Source organism: Cervus canadensis, chromosome 29 (assembly GCF_019320065.1).
Source record: "Cervus canadensis isolate Bull #8, Minnesota chromosome 29, ASM1932006v1, whole genome shotgun sequence".
NCBI lineage: Eukaryota > Metazoa > Chordata > Mammalia > Artiodactyla > Cervidae > Cervus > Cervus canadensis.
The window spans coordinates 45,007,151-45,027,164 of record NC_057414.1 but is presented as its reverse complement, the minus strand read 5'-3'; the positions used below and the strand labels follow the sequence as shown (position 1 = coordinate 45,027,164).

At 48.7% G+C, this 20,014-nt stretch overlaps 1 protein-coding gene across 1 annotated transcript; it reads left to right on the top strand.

The window, feature by feature from the left end:
• The first annotated feature begins 8,296 nt into the window (after positions 1-8,296).
• LOC122430842 (keratin-associated protein 5-3-like) lies at positions 8,297-9,433 on the top strand. Its single transcript, XM_043451734.1, has one exon. It carries the CDS (start codon positions 8,360-8,362, stop codon positions 8,948-8,950), a length of 591 nt encoding a protein of 196 aa, XP_043307669.1. The 5' UTR covers positions 8,297-8,359; the 3' UTR covers positions 8,951-9,433.
• Positions 9,434-20,014: the final 10,581 nt, after the last annotated feature.

Below are 20,014 nucleotides of genomic sequence, written 5' to 3'. Positions count from 1 at the left end.
GTCTAGGCAGTGGGATCTTTTAGTTTGGGCACGTGAACTCAGTTTCAGCACGTTGGGTCTAGTTCCCTGGTTGGATCTAGTTCCCCAACCAGGGATCGAACCCAGGCCCCTCTGCATTGGGACCACAGGGTCCTAGCTGTTGAAGCACCAGGGAAGTCCCCAAGATAATTCTTTAATGGACACTCTCATGAGGAATTCAAAAAACAACTGCACATTGTTGATGGGAGGAAAAAACAGGTGCAATGTCTTTTTCTGAAGGTATTTTTGGCAATATTTACTATAATTTCACTGTGGCTGGCATTATTTTCCTTGCTTTGATGGCATTTTTAAACACAATTATTAGTAAGAATGAAACAGAAAATACAGCAGTTGCAAAAAAGAAAGCAAAATTATCATTATCTACAGATGCTTCCATTGTATACCTGGGGTGGGGGGGGGGGAGGCGATGAAAAAGTACTACAAAAAGTAAGTGAACTTAAGTAGAAGACTGGGGACATAAAATGTAAAATCAACAGCCTTTCTAAGTACACAAAACAAACAGAAATATAATGAAAGAAAGGACTTCCTCCACTCCTTAAACGTGAACTTTATGAAAACCATTTCTAAAATCTGCATGCAAAAGCACTACTTCTAACAGTAAAAAATGGAAATTGTCCAGATGTCCATTAATAGAAAAGAAACCACCAGGCAGCAGTGGGAACCTCACAAACATGATGCTGAGTAACAGAAGTCAACAGGAAGGTGCGCACTCTGACCGTCTCCACATGAAGCTCATAAACACACACAGAACCTAGTCTACACCACCCAGGACCGGGACGGGGCTCCTTGGGGGGCTAGTGGTTGGAAAGAGGACGGAAGAGCACTCCTGGGGTCTGGGGATGCTCTCTCTCTAAATCTGGGCATGCTGGTTACATGCGTGCTCAGTTTGTGAGAATCTGTCAAAGATGGGTCCTCATGTGTTACACGCAGCCGGTGTGTACTGCAGGCTGGAACAGGGAAGAACCTTTGCACTCTCTTACAAGTTCATTACTAAAGGCATGTTGCCTCTAAGCCTAAACGGTACTTAGTGGCCCATCTTTGGAAAACTTGCCTTGCAGGTGATGAGCATTAAGGTAAAACACCTTCACAGGAAACATGGTGACATTCTTCTCCGAGAACTTATACTTCAATGAAAGTCTTTAAAAACCTATGTGAAGAAAGCTGTAATATACTGAGAGTCATAAAAGAAGCCATGAATAAAAGAACAGATAATTCTTTCTTTAATGGGAAGGTTTTTTTCATTTATATATTTTTATTTCGAAATGTTTATACCAGTACAGTGAAACTATATTTTAGAGACAGTGGATATCATTAGTTTGGATATTGTTAGTTTATTATAAAAGAGAAACATGGAAATTATTTACATGAGGAAGACTTCAAAACTTCAGTGGAATGGGCAACTTCATGTGATGCCATTTCAATAGTGACTTATTTCAGTCAACATACTTATCAAGAATGCCACCCACCGTCTCTAAACAAGAAGTAACCCTTGTTGTCTATAACTACTCCGTGTGCTGTGTGCTAAGTAAATTGTATCTTTACTTCATCTCTTGTGCTCAGTCACTTCAGTTGTGTCCGACTCTTTGCAGCTCTATGGACTGTAGCCCACCAGGCTTCTCTGTGCATGGGATTCTCCAGGCAAGAATGCTGGAGTGGGTTGCCATGCCCTCCTCCAGGGGATCGTCCTGACACACAGATCAAACTCGCATCGCCTGGGAGGAGAACTGTATTTCCAACTTGCCCATTAACTGGTTGAATCTCTCCACTCTTTCCATTAGAGCCCCATCCAACAGCTACTACCATTGCCTGCAATGTTTGCCCTTGTGATTTTTCTGGAAGCCTAATGCCCCTTTGGTTGCAGTTTCAGTTGTCCTTTTTTCACCTAATACTCAGTCAGAGGGGAGGAAACTTTCTAAACGGCTGTCCTGCTGTGACTCCGGCTGCCGCAGTCCCCAGGCACACTCTCACGCCTTGCTGCAGGGAGCAGGAAGTGTTAATATTTTAAGCAAGTCATTCTTTCTAAATTAATCTATATGTTGGATCTGAATAAATACACCAAGAAGATATTTTAAGTAGCGATGCTGACTGGAACATTTATACAGGGAAAAAAAAAAAAGATACATAAAAATAGCTAAGAAAATGCTGAAAAGAAAGGGGTCCAGGACTTCCCTGGTGGTCCAGTGGTTGAGAACCCGCCTGCCAAAGCAGGAGACACAGGTTCGATCCCTGGTCTGGGAAGATCACACATGCCGCGGGGCAGCTAAGCCTGAGCCTGGCAACTGCTGAGCCCTCTTGCCACAACTACTGGAGCCTGAGCGCCGGGAGCCCACGCTCAACAGTAAGAGAAGCCCCTGCAGTGAGCGGCCCCAGCACCAACCAGAGAAAGCCCACGTGCAGCTACAAAACCCCAGCGGAGCCAAAAATAAGTAAAGAAAAGATATAGTTTTAGAAAGAATCCATTGCCTAAAAAGAAATGGAACCAGATAGCAAACCTATTAAAAAGTTATGAGCATTCAAACAACTTGAAACAAATGTAAAAATCCAACAAATAAAGGTAAAAGAACAGAACCAGCAGAGAGAGGTGCAAATATGTGTGAGAATTTTCTACATATACAAGATAGCATATTAAGTTTGCTTAAAAGTACAGTATTCCACAAATGGATGTTAAAACAACTAAGCAGGGACTTCCCGGGTGGCTCAGTGGTAAAGAATCCAGCTGCCAACGCAGGAGATGCTGGTTCCATCCCTGGTCCGGGAAGATCATGCATGCCACGGGGCAACGAAGCCCGTGGGTCACAGCTACTGAGCCTGTGCTCTCGAGCCCGGGAGCCTCAAGTACTGAGCCCACGAGCCACAAGTACTGAGGCCCGAGTGCCTAAAGCCCGCGCTCCACGGTAAGAAGCTCATGGACTGCAGCTGGAGCAGAGCCCACGTGCAGCAAGAAAGACCCACCACGCCCAGGTAACTGAAACAGCCATGGAGGACGCTAAGAAATCAAACCTCTTCCTCTACTTCATCTCTTGTGCTCAGCCACTTCAGTCATGTCTGAGTCTTTGCGACCCTGTAGACTGTAGCCCACCAAGCTCCTCGGTCCATGGGAGTCTCCGGGCAAGAATACTGGAGTGGGTTGCCATGCCCTTCTCCAGGGCATCTTCCCTACGCCGGGATCCAACCTGGGTCTTCTGTGTCTTCTGCATCGCAGGCAGACTTCACCGCTGAGCCACCAGGGAAACCCCACTTCATCTCTTACTCTAAAAATAAATCCCATACAGAATAAAGACTCAAATAAAAGATAATAACACAAAATGACTAAAACAAAAGAGGAACTTTTAAAATAATATTGAGATGCGATAGTTGTTTCTAACCGTGACACAAAATTCAGCAGCTCACGAAAAGAAAAGATAGATAGGGGAATACATGTAAATCCATGGCTGATTCATGTCAATGTATGGCAAAAACCACTACAATATTGTAAAGTAATTAGCCTCCAACTAATAAAAACAAATGAAAAAAAAAGATAAATTTGGCATTAAAGAAAAATAAACATATAAAAAGAAAAATCTGTATGGCAAAAATTAACGATAACAGTGTCGACTGATAATTAACAAAGGACGAACTTCAGCCGGAGGGACGGCCGTCTGTCTGGCCTGCCGGGGGCACTGACTCGACTAATACTCTGGTTTGGAGGCCGCAGAAAACAGAACACACGATGCATCTGAGCGGCCGTTCCGGGGCAGGCGCCAGGGGCTGAGACGACAAGCTGCCAAGAAGGGGCCGGGACTAAACGCCCGGGAAAGCCAAGGCGATGCCAAGCTCACACACGAACCCAGAGAAGACCCCTCCCCAGAAAAGGTCTGAGAGATACCACCTCCCCCCTGTCCGAAGGACCACAGTTATAAAGACAACAAAGAGCCGGTGCTGGCGAGGACGTGGAGAGTAGGGAAGCCCGGGCACTGCCGGTGGGAGGCCAACTGGCGCCGCCACTGCGGAGGAGAGGCGGGAGGCCCCTCCGGAAAGACAAAGTCGGCCTGTCACGTGACCCGGCAATTTCACTTCCGGTATTTACCCAGAGAAAAGAAAGACACAATTCGAAAACACATATGACGCCAATTGTCCGACTCTTTGCAACCCCCATGGACTGGAACCCGCCAGGCTCCTCCATCCATGGGATTCTCCAGGCAAGAATACTGGAATGGGTCGCCATGCCCTCCTCCAGGGGACCTTCCTGACCCAGGGATCGAACCCGGGTCTTGTGCATTACAGGTGGATTCTTTACCTTCTGAGCCACCAGGGAAGCCCAGAAATGTTTGGAAATATGTTCTTAAACATTCCGGGTAAAAAACTGAGACAGGGGCTTCTGTGGTGGTCCAGTAGTTAAGAATTCGCCCGCCAATGCAGGGGACATGGATCCGCCCTCTGGTCCGACAAGATTCCGCAACTAACCCTGTGTCCCGCAACCGCCGCGGCCGCGCCCTAGAGCCAAGAACTGCAGCGGGAAGTGCAAGCGCCGCAGCTGGAGGGTAGCCCCCGCTCACTGCAGTCAGAGAAAAGCCCCCGAAGCAACAGAGGCCTAGTGCAGCCAAAAAAAAAAAAACTGAGAAAGTACAGGACCCTGAGCTGAACGTACAAAAGCTAAGTTTCTTTTGTCATGTTCACACTTATTTATTAAAGAACTAAGAAAGATTTCTCATCAAAAGGAATAAAATGTGCCCTCCTACACTGTTGGTGGGAATGTAAATTGGTGCAGCCACTGTGGAGAACAGTATGGAAGCTCCTTTAAAAAATAAAAACAGAGCTACCATGTGCCCTTGCAATCCCACTCTTGGGCATATATCTGGAGAAAACCATGATCTGAAAGGACGCATGCACCCCAGTGCTCACTGCAGCAGTGTCTACACCAGCTGGGATGTGGAAGCCCTAAATGTTCATTGACAGAGCAATGGATAAAGAAGTTGTGGTACATACACACAATGGAATACGACTCAGTCGTTAAAAAGAATGAAATGCCATTTGTAGCAACAGAGATGGACCTGGAGAGCGTCATACTGAGTGAAGTAAGTCAGACAGAGAAGGAGAAGGAATGAATGACATCCCTTACATGTGGGATCTAAAAAGAAATGATACAAATGAACTTACTTATGAAACAGAAAGAGACTCAGAGACTCAGAGAATGAACTTCTGGTTGTGGGGGATAAGGATGGGGGAGCGGATTGTTAGGGAGTCTGGGAAGCTGTGTACACTCTGCTATATTTAAGGTGGATAACCAACAAGGACCTACTGTATACCACATGGAATGCTGCTCAATGTCATGTGGCAGCCTGGATGGGAGCCGGGTCTGGGGGAGAATGGATTTATATCTATGTCTGACGGAGTCACTTGGCGGTTCACCTGAAACTATCACAACATGGTTAGTCAGCTATACTCCAATGTGAAGTAAAAAGCTCAAAAGAAAAACAAGTAATAAACTGTGAAATACACATGATAAAATAAGCTATAACTCATTCCTAAAAGTGAAAATATTATTCACTCAATCATATCCAACTTTTGTGACCCTATGTACCATAGCCTGCCAGGCTCCTCTGTCCACAGAATTCTCCAGGCAAGAATAGAGCAGTGGATTGCCATTCCCTTCTCCAGGGGATCCTTCCGACCCAGAGACTGAACCCAGGTCTCCTGCATTGCAGGCAGATTCTTTACTGTCTGAACCACCACGGAAGTCATGATGAAAGGCCCAAATTGCAGCAAAATTTTCACATCATGCCAATAGCAGAATTCATTAACAAGAGGTGACACATTTCAAACAAAAGTAAGGAAAGTTCATGAATTATTTGATAATCCAATTAATGTGTAATAGCAAATCACATGAATATTTTGGTAAAGCTTTAAGTTTCCTGCTGATTTGACATGAAAATATTGGCACAGTAAAAGCGAGTATAAAACACATAATGGGCTCACTCCACCAAGGATGTAATCACAAACAGGTTGACAAATGTAATTAATTGAAAAGAAATATAAGGTAAACAAGGAGGCCAAACCGGTCCATCCTAAAGGAAATTAGTCCTGAATAGTCACTGGAGGGACTCGTGCTGAAGCTGAAGCTCCAGTACTTTGGCCACCTGATGGGAAGAGCCAACTCATTGGAAAAGATCCTGATGCTGGGAAAGATAGAAGGCAGGAGAAGGGGACGACAGGGGATGGGATGGTTGGATGGCATCACCGACTCAATGGACATGAGTTTGAGCAAGCTCTGAGAGATGGTGGAGGACAGGGGAGCCTGGCGTGCTGCAGCTCACAGGGTCGAAAAGAGCTGGACACGACTTAGCAGCTGAACAACAGTAAGATTAAACATCACACAAAATGCTGATCCCCGGAACTTTTACAGCACACATGTAAAGACATTTGATTAATATTTCCCCAGACTTGAAAGCAAACTTAAATTCTTACATGACAGTATCATGAGGCTAAAACAAATTTTCAAAATCAAGAACTAAAAAAAAAAAATAATAATAACCTCAAGCTGCCATGATAAAGGAAAAACTGAAGAAGTTTTGTAGTCACTTTAGAAAGTAAAACTCTGAAATTGTTGTCATATGAATAAGTGATGAAGGACATGTGGCCAAAAAAAAAGAAAAGCCATAGTGGGGGAAAGTGCTCTGGGGTAGAGAAGAGGGGTTGGGGCAATTCATTCAACAAAATAAGATTATTTTCCCTGTTTGTGCTCCGTAATGTGAACCTAGGCTCCTCTGCGCATGAGATTGTCCCAGCAAGAATACTGGAGCGGGTCGCCACTTCCTCCTCCAGGGGATCTTCCCGAGCCGGGGATCGAACCGTGTCTCCCGTGTCTCCTGCGCTGCAGGCGGACTCTTCACAGCTGAGCCACTGGGGAAGCCCCCTATTTGCTCAGGTTCCGTCCTATGTGTGGGATCTGTCGTTTCTTTAAATCTGTAATTTGGTGTTGTTTCTTTTCTTACTAGGTTAACTCTAATATACGCATACCCTCTCTGGGTTGGGCCTCCAAAGCCAGACAACGCGTACAGATCTCAAAAGGAGGCCAAATTGGTGTCAAGCGAGTTTTGCTCCAGCAAAGAAAGCTGCGGGCCCCTCGGCGCCCCCTGGTGACGACCCAAGAAACCGCGCCTGGGGCCGGGGCCGGGGCCGCGTGGCCCGAAGCCGGGGGTGTCTCCCCAGCTCCACGACAAACACGGAAGACATCAACACTATGTAGCCCCAACTTCTTAAATATTCCTAATAAGAAGCTGTCAGAACTCCATTTGGAGGTATTCCTTTCCCAGTTACACATTTTATTTTCTCTGTTAGAGCTCTAGATATCTAGATACCAAAGAGATACCCAGGTTTCTTGAAAGAACACTTAAGAGTCTTGGAACAGAGACCCAGAGGCCCTGCACACGCCCTCAGGGATCCCTCTTCTGGCTAAAAATACCCTTAGAAGCGCCTCAAGTCACCTCTGTACACACGATCTGCTGACAATAAAACTAAAAGCTGAAAATGGTTCAAGAACTCAGCTGTGTGTTCTGCTACAGGGCTAAGGTCAATAATATTCGCCCCAGGACTTCCCTGAGCGGACTATCCCCGGCTCAGCGGATAAGAATCTGTCTGCCAGTGCAGGGGACCCGGGTTCGAGCCCTGGTCCGAGAGTCCCACGTAAGTCAAACTGTCAGCAAGGCCGTGGTCCCTCTGCAAGTCTGCGAGGAGAGCCCGTCTCTCAGCGCCACGGCCGGCTGGGGGCGGCCAGCCTGCCCTGGCCTGTGGCCACCTCACTCGGACGCACAGAGCGGCACCTGCAGGCCCCCCGGTGCACCTTCACATCCTCGGCCCCTCTGCGTGCTCAGCTCCGCCCCTGCCTCTCAGTGACGGCTGTGGTCACTTAACCCATCACCACCCAGGGGGACAGTCTCTCATCTCAAGATGCTGAGCTTAATCACACCTGCAAGCTCCCAACGGAGATGAAGGAGCCTGGGCCCAGTGCTGTCCTCGCAGGTCACACACAGTCCAACCAGAGGCAGGTGACCAGCCCCCGGGGACGCTGAGGAAGGACAGGCTGAAACCCGGATGAACGAGGAAGAGGCAAACTTTAGAAACCAGAGAGAGTTGTTAGTGACCCAGGAACAGGAAGTCACGGAAGAGGAGACACAAACAGAAACATGACCCTGGAAAAACAGACAAGAGGAAGTGATCAACGGCCTGGGACACACCCCGGCAGGTATATAAAGGCTCCTGGCCCAGGAGGCCCCACACTGAGCACCTTCTCTCTCTCTCCACCTGCTCCTCTGACCTGCTCCACCCTCAACCCACCAGAACCATGGGCTGCTCTGGCTGTTCCGGGGGCTGCGGCTCCAGCTGCTGTGTCCCCGTCTGCTCCTGTGTGCCCGTCTGCTCCTGCTCCAGCTGCGGCCAAGGGGGCTGCGGCTCCTGTGGGGGGTCCAAGGGGGGCTGTGGATCTTGTGGCTGCTCCCAGTCCAGCTGCTGTGTCCCCGTTTGCTGCTCCCAGTCCAGCTGCTGCAGACCCTGCGGCTCGTGTGGGGGCTCCAAGGGGGGCTGTGGCTCGTGTGGGGGGTCTAAGGGGGGCTGCGGCTCCAGCTGCTGTGTGCCCGTCTGCTGCTGTGTGCCAGCCTGCTCCTGCTCCGGCTGTGGCAAAGGTGGGTGTGGCTCCTGTGGCTGCTCCCAGTCCAGCTGCTGCAAGCCCTGCTGCTCCCAGTCCAGCTGCTGCAAGCCCTGCTGCTCCCAGTCCAGCTGCTGCAAGCCCTGCTGCTCCCAGTCCAGCTGCTGCAAGCCCTGTTGCTCCCAGTCCAGCTGTTGTGTCCCTGTTTGCTGCTCCCAGTCCAGCTGCTGCAAGCCCTGTTGCTCTCAGGCCAGCTGCTGTGCACCCGTATGCTGCCAGTGCAAGATCTGATGTAATGGTCAGCCCAGCATTCAGCTAACCTCTTCCAACTGCAGCATCTGTGAGGCTCCCTGGCTGGTCATTCTCCTGGACACACCTTGCTCTGTACCTCTTCCCTGCATTTCCTGACTCCAGCAGAGGATGCACCATTCACATGAGGAGCCATGGCGCTGTCCCCACCCATCTAGGATATCATCACGCAGAGGAAGGTTGTATGCTAGCAGTCCTCTAAAAACTAGGTGGCCACCACCTGTCCTTCTGACTCTTCTAAGGGCCATCATCCGCCACAATCAGGCACTGACCCTCATGTTAAGGGTCTCCCCGTGACTGGTCAAGAACATCCAGCTCCTGGCTTCTCAATAAGAAAAGATGCCAGTTTGATCACATCCAAGTTTCCTTCTCCAATGAAGCCCAGTCCAGCAGGACTGCCTTCCCTACAGCAGGTTTCTATACTTGTTTGTTAGAATACAATAAAATGTCCTGTCAATAAAATTATCTCTGTCACTGCCAATCAAATTCATTCCCAGTGTAACTCTTCATAGCAGTCTCTGTACAACATACTGAGGAACAAGGGGGTTCACTGGAAGTGGGTGCCCGGGAGCCCGGGAGCGCATGCCAGCTGACCAGGCGCTGACTCCACTTAGCGCCAGGTGTCCCGTCTGCCTCCAGCCACGACCATACTCCACCACCGATGTTGCGGCCAGGGGACATTCCAGGGCGCGGCAGAGAGGCCTGGGCTCCGAGTCAGGATGTGGCGTGTGCGTCCTGGATGTGAGTGTCTAGCAGTGGGACTTTCCCTTTGGGGAGCAGCAGACTTGCTGTGTTGGGGCCAGCATCCTCTGCCTGCCCCTCCTGTCTCACTTCACAGAGGCTGCATAGCACTCTCCTGACTCTCTTGTAGCCATGGTTCCAGATGCAACGGGCTCAGCCACTCTGCATTTACCTTCTCATGGTGTTTAGAGAAGAAAAATAAGGCAGAAGCAGATAAGGGTATTGTGGACCTTTGTGTGGGACTTTAACGACACCCACTGTCCAGCCACAGGTGCCATGTTCCTCAGAGTCATAACGCAGCCGGCTGGGCTCCTAACCCAGATTGACAGGTGTCCTCATATACAGGGGGAGTTTAGGGATAGGCGGACGCACACACGGGGAGAACACAGTGAGAAGATGAAGCGGGACTCTGGTGATGCGTCCAGGGATCGCCAAGAATGGCCACACGTCTCCAGGACCTGGGAGACAGCAGAGAACAGATTCTCCCTCACAGTTGTCAGAAGGAGGGAAGACAGCACCGAGAAATTCACCCAGACTGTAGGAGGACTCCTAAAGGGTTCAGCCATGAGATAGAAGCCAAGAACCATGGAAAAGAGATCAGAGGCTCCATCCCAGCTCTACCAAGTACCCCACACGGAGAGATCAAAAGAAATGGTAGGAGAACAACACTCAGAGAGATGACACATGGAGATTCTTCAGATCGAAAGCACAAACTTGATACCTAGGAGGAAGAACAAGAATATATACAAACAAATCGTGTCAGAGTGAAACTGGGGAATACTGCAGACAAAAAGAAGAGGACTTCCACTGCCATGTAAAATGTGGTAAGTTGCAGTCTCCCAAAATTCCCACTACAACAACTAAAAGAAAGCCCTGATGCTGGGAAAGATTGAAGGCAAAAGGAGGAGAGGCTGGCAGAGGGTGAGATGGTGAGACAACGGCGCCAACTCAATGGGCAGGGACTTGAGCGAACTCCAGGAGAGAGCGGAGGACAGGGAAGCCTGGCACGCTGCAGCCCGTGGGGTCGCAGGGACTCAGATAGGACTTAGTGACTGAACAGCAACCACAGCAAATTAGGGGCTTCCCTGGTGGTCCAGTGGATAAGAACCCGCTTGCCAATGCAGGGGACACAGGTTTGACCCCCGGTCCAGGAAGATTCCACGTGCCGTGGAGCAACTCGGCCCGTGCGGTGTAACTGCTGAGCCCAGGCGCCCAGAACCTTGCTCCACGAGAGAAGATGCCGCGTGAGAAGTCTGCACGCCACAACTAGAGGGGACTCCTGCTCTCGCAGCTAAGCAAGCCCGCACTGCAACAGGACACAGCGCAAACAGAAAGCAAATAAATAAACTTTAAAATAAAGCCAGGTAAATTACACAAAGTGTATTTGAAAGACAATGGGGAAATATGGAAGTAACAAGGACTAGATGGCTAGGATTCCTAATAGCAGAAACCTTTCCCCAAAAAAGAGGGCTCTCCCATGATGGAAGATTATACCATGTAAAACTTCTATGGTTCTTCCATAAAAAATAGCCAGTACACGGTAAAAAAAAAAAAAAATACCAGACATAAAAATAAATAGGAGGGAATGTCCTGGCAGTCCACTGGTTAGGACTTGGTGCTTCACTGCCAGGGCCCGGGTCCACCCTGGTCAGAGAACTAAGATCCTGAAAACTGCATGGCACGGCAAAAAAAAAAAAAAGGAAAATGTGACAAATAATCAAAAGGAAAAAATGTAACAAAAGCAGACTCAAAAATGACTCAGATCTTACTGTTAACTAGCATAGACTTAAAATAAAGATAGATGGAAAAATTCTGCCAAAAGAGTATCCATAAAAATATAATAAAATGCTGGGCATACACACTGAGGAAACCAGATCTGAAAGAGACACATGCACCCCAATGTTCATCGCAGCACTGTTTATAATAGCCAGGACATGGAAGCAACCTAGATGCCCATCAGCAGATGAATGGATAAGGAAGCTGTGGTACATATACACCATGGAATTTTACTCAGCCGTCAAAAGGAATTCATTTGAACCAGTCCTAATGAGATGGATGAAACTGGAGCCCCTTATACAGAGTGAAGTAAGCCAGAAAGATAAAGAACATTACAGCATACTAACACATATATATGGAATTTAGAAAGATGGTAACGATAACCCTATATGCAAAACAGAAAAAGAGACACAGAAATACAGAACAGACTTTTGAACTCTGTGGGAGAAGGTGAGGGTGGGATGTTTCAAAAGAACAGCATGTATACTATCTATGGTGAAACAGATCACCAGCCCAGGTGGGATGCATGAGACAAGTGCTCCGGCCTGGTGCACTGGGAAGACCCAGAGGAATCGGGTGGAGAGGGAGGTGGGAGGGGGGATCGGGATGGGGAATAAGTGTAAATCTATGGCTGATTCATATCAATGTATGACAAAACCCACTGAAATGTTGTGAAGTAATTAGCCTCCAACTAATAAAAAAATTAAAAAAAAAATATAATAAAATGGACATTCTAAAACTGAAAAGTACAATATATAAAGTTCAGAATTTATCAGATGGTTTTAACAGATGACTGGACATAGCAAAAAACAGAATTAGGGCATTCAATTTTAAAAAAAAAGTCTGTGGAAAAACATCCAAACCGAAGCAGATAGAAATGAGAATGCAAACAATAAATGAGTGTAAAAGACATGTGGGAATGAGCCAACAAGTCTAACATAAGTGTAATTGGCAAATCAGAGGGAAATAAGATAGAAAATGGGGCAAAAGCAATATTTCAAAAGACAGAGGTTGAGAAAATTTTAGACTTAACCAAAGAGATCAACCCATAGATTCAAGAAGTTCAGCAAAACTCAAGAAGACACTTTTAAAACCCTAGCTACAAAATGATCATCTTCTGAAAGAAAAAAGTATTAAAGTCTTAAAAGCAAACAATATGGCACATAATTCCCAAAGAAGCAAGAGTAACATTTAGAACTGACTTTTCAAGAAAAACCATGGAAGCCAGGGGACAATGGGACACTATCTATCAAGGAGTGAAAGAAGAAACTTGTTAACAATTCTACATTGGAGATTCTACTTTAAAAAAATAAGTTTTGCAAAAGTGAAGCTTAAATAAATACATGTTAGAAAGATAAAACTAAGAAAATTCTTCACAAGCAGACTCACACTTCCAGAAATACTGAAAGATGTTCTTCAGGTTGAAGGAAAATGGCCCCATAAAATACACACAGATCTACAGAAAGGTGTGAACAGCACTGGAAAGTGTAAATATATAGATAGACACAAAAGAGTAATGACCACAATGGGCTGAATTGTGTCCCCCCCAAAACTCTTAGATTGAAGCCCTCGTGTAGGATCTGGAAATAAGGCTGTTAAGAGCAAGCTCACTCAGTCACTTCAGTCCTGTCCGACTCTTTGTGATCCCATGGACTTGCAGCCCACCAGGCTCCTCTGTCCATGGGATTTCCCAAGAAAGAATACTGGAGTGTGTTGCCATTTCCTCCTCCAGGGGATCTTCCCCACCCAGGGATCAAATCCACATCTCCTGCATCTCCTGCATTGCAGACAGATTCGTTACCACTGAGCCACTGAGGAAGCCCTGTAAGGGCCAAAAGTGAGTGAAAGTGAAAGTCGCTCAGTCCTGTCCGACTCTGTGACCCCCTGGACTACACGGCACATGGAGTTCTCCAGGTCAGAATACTGCAGTGGGCAGCCTTTCCCTTCTCCAGGGGATCTTCCCAACCCAGGGATCAAACCCTGGTCTCCCACATTGCAAGCAGACTTTTTACCAGCTGAGTCACAAGGGAAGCCCAAGAATACTAGAGTGGGTATCCTATCTCTTCGCTAGCGGATCTTCCTGACCCAGGAATCGAACCGGGGTCTTCTGCATTGCAGGTGGATTCTTCACCAACTGAGCCATCAGGGAAGCCCTTGTAAGGGCAAATTAAGGTTGAGTGGAGTAATGAGGATGGGACTCTAACCCAGTAGGACTACTGTCCTTATAAGAAGAGGAGACACATCAGCTCTCTGTCTCCCCCTGCTCTCCTGACACAAAGCAATGGTCATGAAAGGATACGAGCCAGAAAGAGATGTCTCACCCAAAATCAACTTTGATCTTGGACTTCAAGGCTCCAGAATTGTAAGAAAATAAGTTTCTATTGTCTCTGACACCCAGGATGTGGTCCTTTGCCAGGGCAGCCAAGCAGAGTCATACACTAAGTGTTTAAGGCAACAATAATAAACGTGGCTTCTGGGATTCACAAGCGTGTACAAGTGAACTGTACAGTAACAGCCCTCAAGTCAGCAGGAGGGGAGGTAACCCCTAGTAATGCTCTCGGTCTCCTTGTGAAGGAGTGAAAAGTACTAAGGTGGACTAAATTTGTCAAGGAAATCCTGAAAGGTGAGATATGAATAAACACAAAAGAAAATCCAAAATAATCTACAAATAAAGTGTCACAGTAAATAAATAAATTTAGCAGGATCAGTGGGGAAACAACAAATACAAACTAAATTTTCCAAGTATACTAACAACAACAATTAGAAATTTAAATTCAATTTTAAAATATATATTTATTTTTATTAAAATACAAAAACTATTTATAATTGATCCCCTAAAAGACTGAGCGAGTGAACTGAACTGAAAATCATAAACCTAGAAATATAAATCATATGAAAGGTGTAAAAATTCTCTAAAGTGAAATTATAAAGCATTACTGAAAGAAATTAAAGTGGATTTAATAAATGGAAAGCTACTCATGTTCACAGATCATATGATTCAATGTTAAAAAGATGTCAATTTTCCAAAAATTGATTACTGTGTTCAATTAAAATCCTAGCATTTTTTTTTTAATTTGACAAACTAAACTTTGAGTAGAAGGGGTAATAGTGAACATTCTTACCTTGTTCCGAGTCTTACAGAAAAACTTTGTTTTTGCTTCTCTGAAGGACAGGGAAGCTTGGCATGCTGCAGTCCATGGGGTCACAAAGAGTCAGACATGGTCTAACATGATTAACTACACTGATTCATTTTCAAATATTAAGGAAATGTATTTTTTAGGTATGATAGTATGAGAGACTGGTATTAGATATTGTCTAAAAATAAAGCATAGTTTTTATTGATAATATGATTCTTAGTTTTATTTCAATTTAAACTAGCCAGAAGCACATAATAATTCTTTCATTAGTAATGTGCATGTCTTACTCTGTCAGACATTTTTTTAAATTTATTTATCTATTTTAACTGGAGGAAAATTCCTGGGATAAAGCCTCATGGAAATTTTTAAACTATATGTCTACTATCTTGATTAAAAAGTTAAAATCAATCTTTATATGGTAAATAATAAATTTAGCGTGAAGAATTGGAAGTTAATATTCTCCTAAAAAAGCTGAGAGGAGTTGCATTTGGGGCAGTGAGCATAAGCTGGGTTCATTCACTTGGAGCCACGAGCCTCTTCCTGGGCAGGCAGACACAGAGAAGGAGGCCCCTGGGACTCTGCCAGGGTGTAGACCTGGGCCATCCTATCGAGGGTCACTTGTGATGGGTGAAAAGGGCAGGTGACCAGTTCCTAGGGATGTCAGGGAAGGATTTGGCAAGCAGAGCTCAGGCCCTAATAATAGGAGCCGAAAGGGGGGAAGACACCAAATTTAGAAACCTAAGAAAACGGGTGCTCCTGAGTCAGTGAGAGCACAGTGGCAAGGAGAGAACAACGCGGCCAGACAGGAACCAGGAAGGGAGCACGTGCCCAGGTCACACCTGCCCCGGCAGGTATATAAAGGCTCCTGGCTCAGGAGGCCCCACACTGAGCACCTTCTCTCTCTCCACCTGCTCCTCTGACCTACTCCACCCTCAACCCACCAGAACCATGGGATGCTCTGGCTGTTCCGGAGGCTGCGGCTCCAGCTGCTGCGTGCCCGTCTGCCATTGTGTGCCAGCCTGCTCCTGCTCCGGCTGTGGCAAAGGGGGCTGCAGCTCGTGTGGGGGCTCCAAGGGGGGCTGTGGCTCCTGTGGGGGGTCTAAGGGGGGCTGTGGCTCCTGTGGGGGGTCTAAGGGGGGCTGTGGCTCCTGTGGGGGGTCTAAGGGGGGCTGTGGCTCCAGCTGCTGTGTGCCCGTCTGCCGCTGTGTGCCAGCCTGCTCCTGCTCCGGCTGTGGCAAAGGGGGCTGTGGCTCGTGTGGGGGGTCTAAGGGGAGCTGTGGTTCCTGTGGGGTGTCCAAGGGGGGCTGTGGATCTTGTGGCTGCTCCCAGTCCAGCTGCTGTGTCCCCGTTTGCTGCTCCCAGTCCAGCTGCTGCAGACCCTGCGGCTCGTGTGGGGGCTCCAAGGGGGGCTGTGGCTCGTGTGGGGGGTCTAAGGGGGGCTGCGGCTCCAGCTGCTGTGTGCCCGTGTGCTGCTGTGTGCCAGCCTGCTCCTGCTCTGGCTGTGGCAAAGGTGGGTGTGGCTCCTGTGGCTGCTCCCAGTCCAGCTGCTGTGTCCCCGTTTGCTGCTCCCAGTCCAGCTGCTGCAGACCTTGTTGCTCCCAGTCCAGCTGCTGCAGACCCTGCTGCTCCCAGTCCAGCTGCTGTGTTCCCGTTTGCTGTCAGTGCAAGATCTGAGATGCTGACCTCAGACCTCAGGTGGTTCCAGCCAGTCCCAGCTCCCTGACTCTGAGCAGTGACATGTCCAGGCCCCCAGGGCACACTCCATCCTCTCCAGGGCGGTGAAGTCTGAATCTTCGCGACCAGAGATCCTGTTCCACACTTCCTGATGGAGAAGGAGGTTCCCCTCATACTGCCTGAGCCATCCGAGGATTTGCTGCCACTTTCAGCCCAGGAGAATCTCCCTCCTTGGCAGCTGAACTCCTCCCTCTGCAGGCTGCTCAGGGGCTGAGCCCCAGAAAACCCAGCCCTCGTCCTCTGATGGGCACGGAGCTGTTCCAACCGTCTCCTTCCTGGCTTCTTGCTGCTCCGCCCTGGTTCTAACATAACCTCAGGGCTGGAGCTGACCTCCCAGGGCCTGGGGCCCAGATCCACCAAATAGCCCTCCCCTCTTCCGTGACTCTTCCTTCTGACCTCGGTCTAGCAAATTCTTCTCTGGGCTTCTGAAGCCACTAAATAAACAGACTGTCCTCAATAAGCCTTGTCTCACCATGATTCTTTTCTTACAGCCTTCCTCAGAAGAAGACATTTCTAAATGTCTGGCATATCATCAGTGGTAGTGGAAATCAGAGTGTGTTGGCAATATTTGCTGAAATTTACAGTATTACACGCAGACCTTTTCTCTCTCTCTTTTTTTTTTTTATTTTTTTAGACTTTTTTTAATGTGGACCATTTTTGTTTTAAGTCTTTATTGCACCTGTTACAATACTGCTTCTGTTTTATGTTTTGGGGTTTTTGGCCACAAGGCGTGTGGGATATCTCCCCAGCCAGGCATCGAACCTGCGCCCCCTCCATTGGAAGGCGAAGTCTTAACCCCTGGACCACCAAGGACGCCCACAGGCAGACCTTTTCAGTCTGTGCTCTGCGTTCTCAGTATTTATCGGCAGGAAAGGATACTGCAAATTCACAAATTTTGTTGAAAAAGCTGGTTAACACAAAATTGTTTATCAGAAGATGCAATTAGCCACCACCTAAAACTGAATGGCTGACACTTGTTTATATGATTTATGATATACTCTCTGGGTGGATGGTAAGGGGATTCCAGACAAAAGTACCAATGCCTGTGGGATCACTGTGGTTTTGTTATTATGTAGTGACAAAAAGTCAGGACACAAAATATCATAAGCAGGTGATCAAAACCATGTGTAGCCAAGAGATGGATGAGCTGATGTTTCCTTAATATTCTATTTTTAATTTTAAACACTAGTAAACTTTTTAGAAAAAAATATGCAGATTTGGGACACTGTGAGCACTCCTGAGTCTCACATGTGGTGGTCACATGGGAACAGAAGTTCGAGGAGCGGTAAACGTTCATGGTAGGTCCACTATCCCACCCGAAATCAAAAGCAAAGCACAGAAATGATATCGCACTATCCAGATGCCCTTAAGTCACATGAAGAAATAGATCACATCAGGATTCCCTGGTGGTCCAGAGGCTAAGACTCGGTGCTCCCAGTGCAGAGGGCCCAGGTTCGATCCCTGGTCAGGCGACTAGATCCCACACACTGCATCGTAAGACCTGGTGTGCCATGGCTAAGACCTGGTGCAGCCAAGTAAATAAACATTAAAAAAAATAGGTCACATCGAAGCCCCTTCCACAGTCGGTGGGAATGTAAATTGATACCGCCACTGTGGAGAACTCTGTGGAGATCTCGCAGAAAGCTATGACGACAGCTGTCGTAAGACGCAGCAGTCCCGCTGCTGGGCATGCACCCTGAGAAAACCGTCATTGGATAGAGACACATGCAGCCCATGCTCACGGCAGCACCGCTCAGCCTGGCCCGCACGGGGAAGCAGCCTGGACGCCCGCTGACAGACGGACGAATGAATGAAGTGGCGGCACACGCACACAGTGGGGCCGCACTCGGCCGTGAAAGGAATGGACTTGAGTCAGTCCTAGTGAGGCGGTGAACCTACAGCCTGATATACAGAGTGAGCAAGTCAGAAAGAGAAGGATAAACACTGCATACTGACACATACACATGGAATCCAGCAAAATGGCGCTGCTGAGCGAACCAACTGGCAGGGCGGTAACAGAGACGCAGACATAAAGAACAGACCTGGGGGTGCAGTGGGGGAGGGAGAGGCGGGTGAACTGAGGGAACAGCACTGAATCACACACATGACGTGCGTCAGACAGACGGCCCGTGGGAAGCTCGCCGACGCGCGTCAGACAGACGGCCAGTGGGAAGCTCGCCGACACGCGTCAGACAGACGGCCAGTGGGAAGCTCGCCGACGCGCGTCAGACAGAGGGCTCGAGGGAAGCTCGCCGACGTGCGTCAGACAGACGGCCCGTGGGAAGCTCGCCGACGCGCGTCAGACAGACGGCCAGTGGGAAGCTCGCCGACACGCGTCAGACAGACGGCCAGTGGGAAGCTCGCCGACGCGCGTCAGACAGAGGGCTCGAGGGAAGCTCGCCGACGGCGTCAGACAGAGGGAAGCTCGCCGACGCGCGTCAGACAGACGGCCATGGGAAGCTCGCCGACACGCGTCAGACAGACGGCCGTGGGAGCTCGCCGAGCGTCAGACAGAGGGCCCGAGGGAAGCTCGCCGACACGCGTCAGACAGAGGGCTCGAGGGAAGCTCGCCGACGCGCGTCAGACAGAGGGCCCGAGGGAAGCTCGCCCACGCGCGTCAGACAGACGGCCAGTGGGAAGCTCGCCCACGCGCGTCAGACAGACGGCCAATGGGAAGCTCGCCGACGCGCGTCAGACAGAGGGCCCGAGGGAAGCTCGCCGACACGCGTCAGACAGAGGGCTCCAGGGAAGCTCGCCGACGCGCGTCAGACAGACGGCCAGTGGGAAGCTCGCCGACGCGCGTCAGACAGACGGCCAATGGGAAGCTCGCCGACGCGCGTCAGACAGAGGGCTCGAGGGAAGCTCGCCGACGCGCGTCAGACAGAGGGCTCGTGGGAAGCTGCCCTCCGGTACCGGGAGCTCGGCCCAGCGCTCAGTAACGACTGAGGGGTGGGATGGGGTGAGGTGGGATGGAAGGCCAAGAGGGCGGGGACGTAAGCCTACCTGTGCCCGAGTCACCTTACATGGCAGACACCACGCAACATGGAAAAGCAATGATCCTCCAATTAAAAATAAAATTTTTAAAGAACCGATCATGTCAAGTCCAGCGTTGGATGTCAGAGGAAAATCACTTGCCTCGTTTTGCCAGATAGAGGACCAGAGGCCTCAGCCAAGAGCTTGGCCCTGCATTTAGTTTTCTGCCTGTGCTGCCCCTCCAGGACTGCTGGCATTGTCAACACCAAGAAGAGTTGGGACAGAGCCTGAAACCTTCCGTGAGAGTCAATCTTGTCTCCCAGAAGCTCAGAGTTAGGAAAAGCCCTGCAGGGTACCAGAGAGGCCCAGGCCAAGAGCTGTGGAGGGAAACACAAAGACTGCACAGCCCATCACCAAAGGGGCAGTGGGTGCGGGGGCTCTGCAGACAGGACTGTGTGTTCCAGGGGCAAGGCTGATGAGCACCACCCGGTATCATTCACTGGTGATCACCGGCAGCCAAACATTCCCACCTTGTGGGGAGGGATCTGTCTAACGGGGAAAAAGACTCTTTCAACCATGGCACTGGGACAGCTGGAGACCCACGTGGCCTTATTTCACACCATACACAAAAGTTAACCAGACGAGACCCAAGAGGGACTTCCCCAGTCGTCCAGTGCTTAAGAAT